The 4170-nt window shown below is 39.0% G+C and overlaps 1 protein-coding gene across 1 annotated transcript; it reads right to left on the bottom strand.

Annotated features, from left to right (window-relative positions):
- Nucleotides 1-760: 760 nt before the first annotated feature.
- On the bottom strand, nt 761-1437 carry LOC138886181 (uncharacterized). The gene is made up of 2 exons (XM_070167224.1): nt 1207-1437; nt 761-1024 (listed from the first exon to the last, which is right to left on the bottom strand). Exons 1-2 carry the CDS (start codon nt 1435-1437, stop codon nt 761-763), a joined length of 495 nt encoding a protein of 164 aa, XP_070023325.1.
- Between the last annotated feature and the right edge of the window lie 2733 nt (nt 1438-4170).

Here is a 4170-nt window from a genome sequence, read left to right as displayed (position 1 = left end):
CTCTACACTTGACTGGCTTTAGCTCGTGGCTTTATGACTTTTACTCTGCACTTGACTTGACTCTTTCAGGCTTGATTTTTCCTTAATCTTCTTTGCCTTCTTTATACACATGTTCGTGTATATTATTTAGTCCCCTAAGTGTTTGAGTGTTGAAGTATGAAACCTCGAGCACTTGATAGTTTCTCACATTTGGTCCTTTTCCTGAAAAGGAAAAATATACGAGACTCGGAGGGACGATTATAGATGAAGACCGCATAACCCGTTTGTATTTCTATCAGAATAATTGTAACCCTAGGCCAGGAATTTTAGGTTACTCCATGTGCCTTACAGGTCGTGACTCATCATTTAGTACGGGTTAGTGTTTTGCCTATCATCTAAAATAGTTAGTAAAATCTTAACAATTCAAAAATGAGATTTAAAATGGTTATACCTGACCGTGGATTTTCTTTAGAAATAGTATCTCTTTAAATGAACAACATTCCAATGCGAAGGTAGTATCTTGCCTTCCATTGTCTCCAGTTCATATGCTCTTTTTCCTGCAACATCACGCACTTTATAGGGTCCTTCCCATGTTGGACTTAATTTCCCTGTGTTAGCTACCTTTGTAGACTGAAAAACCTTTTTAAGCACGAAGTCCCCAATTTTGAAGAACATGAGGCGTGCTTTTCTATTGTAGTATTGTTCTATGACTTGCTTCTGTGTTGTCATTCTTATTAAAGCAGCTTCTCTCTGCCCCTCGAATCAATAGAAATCTAGATTCTCAACTGGAATCTAGATTGACCCGCATCTCCTCGTCATTAGACTCTTGTGTTGCCTGTGTGAACCATGTACTTGGTTCCCCTATCTCAACTGGAATTAAATCCTCAGCTCCATAAACCAATAAAAATGGTGTTTCACCTGTACTTGTTTTTGCAGTTGTGCGATAAGCCCATAAAACTCCAGGTAATACTTCAGGCCAGTTTCCTTTTGATTCCTCTAGCCATTTCTTTAAGTTGTTGATAATGACTTTGTTCGTTGATTCTGCCTGCCCATTACCCACCGGATGGTAGGGTGTTGACGTAATCTTTTTAATTTGCCAGCTTTGAAAAAATTCCGTGTCTGAGCTCCAATAAACTGAGGACCATTATCACATACGATCTCCTTTGGTACGCCGAATCGACATATGATATTCCGCCAAATAAAGTCTCTGACTTCCTTTTCTCGTACCTGTTTGAATGCGCCTGCCTCTACCCATTTAGTAAAATAATCAGTGAGAACAAGCAAAAACTTTACCTGTCCTTTTGCTTGCGGTAATGGTCCTACGATATCCATTCCCCATTTCATAAATGGCCACGGCGAAATGACTGGATGTAATAATTCTGCAGGTCTATGCATATTGTTACCGTACCTCTGGCATTTATCACATTTGGCTACGAAACTTTCTGCCTCTTCTTCCATTTTAGGCCAGTAATAACCTGCCCTAATTAAGGTTCTTACTAGTGATCTTCCACCCGCGTGATTCCCGCAATGACCCTCGTGTATTTCTCTCATTACATACTCTGTTTGCGAAGGTCCAAGGCATCTTGCTAAGGGTCCACCAAACATTTTACGATATAGATTGCCTTGTTTTAAGTAGTACTGAGCGGCCTGCCTTCGAAGCGCATAGGACTTTTTCTTGTCATTAGGGACGGTTCCATACTGCAAAAAAGCAATAATTTCGTTCCTCCAATCCCAGGTTAAGTTATTAAAATTTACCTCATTTGCATCAGGATCAAGAACTGAATGAAATAAATGTATCACTGAGGCATTTGCATCGTTTGCCACGTCAGCCGCAGATGCGAGATCAGCTAGGGCGTCTGCTTCAAGATTTTCATCCCTGGGTATTTGTCTAATCTTCCAATCTTGAAATTGTTTTACCAATTCCCGTACCTTTTCTAAATACTGTTGCATCCTTGCTTCCTTGGCTGTATAAGTCCCCAGCATTTGATTAACTACGAGTTGTGAATCACTCTTGATTATAATCTGATTTATGTCAAGTTCCCGTGCCAGTTCTAAACCTGCAATCATAGCCTCATATTCTGCCTCATTGTTAGTTATGGAATGACATTTAATAGCTTGCCGAATGGTTTCACCCGTAGGTGGTACCAATACTATCCCCAAACCTGCTCCTCTCACGTTAGATGATCCATCAGTGAATAAAGTCCAAGTTCCTGGGTTGGTTCCATTGAATACCTGTAATTCTTTTTCTGCTTCTAACTGTATTTCCTGACTAAAATCAACCACGAAATCAGCTAATACTTGCGATTTTATAGCAGTTCTAGGTTGGTATGCAATTTCGTATTCACTTAACTCTATTGCCAACTTAGCTAACCTACCTGATAACTCATGCTTATGTAGTATGTTACGTAAAGGGTAGGTAGTTACCACAACGATAGGATGACATTGAAAGTAAGGTCTTAACTTCTTAGATTCCATGATTAACGCAAGTGCAAGTTTTTCTAATTGAGGATACCTCGTTTCTGCATCTAACAAAGATTTACTTACGTAATAGATAGGTGATTGTTTACCTTGCTCTTCTCGGACCAGAACAACACTTACCGCCACCTCCGAAACAGCAAGGTATAGGAGTAGCTTTTCCCCAACCTTTGGTTTTTCCAACAGAGGCGGATTTGATAAGTACGTTTTCAAATTCCTAAGTGTTTGTTGACATTCCTCATTCCATTCAAAATGATCCTGCTTTTTAAGAGCTGAGAAGAATTTAAAACACTTCTCTGATGATTTAGAGATGAATCTTCCCAAGGCTGCAATTCTCCCTGTTAATCTTTGAACTTCTTTCTTGTTTGAAAGTATGTCAGGGATTTCTTCAATGGATTTAATCTGTGCAGGATTTACTTCAATTCCACGGTTAGAAACAAGAAAACCCAAAAACTTGCCTGATGCAACGCCAAATGCACATTTTTCGGGATTTAACTTCATATTATATTTACGCAGAATTGAAAATGTGTCAGACAAGTGTGATATGTGATTTTTTGAGTGCTGAGTTTTAACAAGCATATCATCTATATATACCTCCATTGTCTTTCCTAAATATTCCTGAAACATTTTGGTAACTAACCTCTGGTACGTTGCACCTGCATTCTTTAGACCAAAGGGCATTACTTTATAACAATAAGTCCCTCTATCTGTTATGAATGAAGTTTTTTCTTCATCTGCCGGATCCATTTTAATTTGATTATATCCTGAATATGCATCTAAAAAACTTAACAATTCATGACCTGCAGTTGCATCAATCAATTGATCTATGTGTGGTAGTGGAAAAGAATATTTAGGGCAGGCTTTGTTAAAATCTGTATAATCTACACAAACCTGCCACTTACCATTTTTCTTTGGAACCACAACAGTATTAGCTAACCAGTTAGGATACTTTACCTCTCGAATGGAACCAATTTTTAGCAATTTTTGGACTTCTTCTTGAATCACCTGATTCTTGAAAGTTCCCTGCTTTATTTTCTTTTGCTTCACAGGAGGATATGACGGATCTTCATTTAGTTTATGAGTCATTACCTCCAGTGGTATTCCTGTCATGTCGGAGTGGGACTAAGCGAAGCAATCCATGTTAGTTTTCAAAAATTCGATTAACTTACCCTTCATTCCTTGGTCAAGATTAGCCCCGACATAGCTTTTTTATCAAGCCACTGAGCAAACAACATGATAGGTTCTAATTCATCTATCGTTGTTTTGATATCTTCATTCTCTTCTAGTTCTTGAATGGTATCAGGCCTTGAGTATATATCTGTTCGCACTTGTTCAGTTGAGGTCTGTGTTGTGGTGTCCTCAACTGCCTTCTGTGATTGCTATTTGCCTTCACTTCTCGTTCTTGTATCTACAACGGAGTTAATAGCCCTGGATGTATGTTGATCTCTGCGAATTTGACAAATTCCCCAGGGCGATGGGAATTTGATAACTTGATGCAAGGTTGAAGGAACAGCATCCATTTCATGGATCCATGGTCTCCCCAGAATCATGTTGTAAGTCATCTCCGTGTCTACTACCTGGAACTTTGTATCTTTGACGACCCCTTCAGCAAAAGTGGTGAGTATTACTTCTCCTTTTGTGACAACACTGGAATTATAGAATCCAGATAGAGTATGTGCCTTTGGTATTACTCCATATTCAGCTTGCATCTCACAT

This window comes from Nicotiana sylvestris, chromosome 2 (assembly GCF_000393655.2).
Source record: "Nicotiana sylvestris chromosome 2, ASM39365v2, whole genome shotgun sequence".
Classification (NCBI taxonomy): Eukaryota; Viridiplantae; Streptophyta; class Magnoliopsida; order Solanales; family Solanaceae; genus Nicotiana; species Nicotiana sylvestris.
This window is presented reverse-complemented; position numbering and strand designations above follow the sequence as displayed.

Bases quoted from the DNA above. Each gene is read 5' to 3' on its own strand.
- LOC138886181 (XM_070167224.1), bottom strand. From the start codon at position 1,437: ATGGAAGAAGAGGCAGAAAGTTTCGTAGCCAAATGTGATAAATGCCAG. The intron at 1,025-1,206 runs GTACGAGAAAAG...GGTAATGGGCAG, and splicing joins AGGCAGGCGCATTCAAACAG to GCAGAATCAACGAACAAAGT.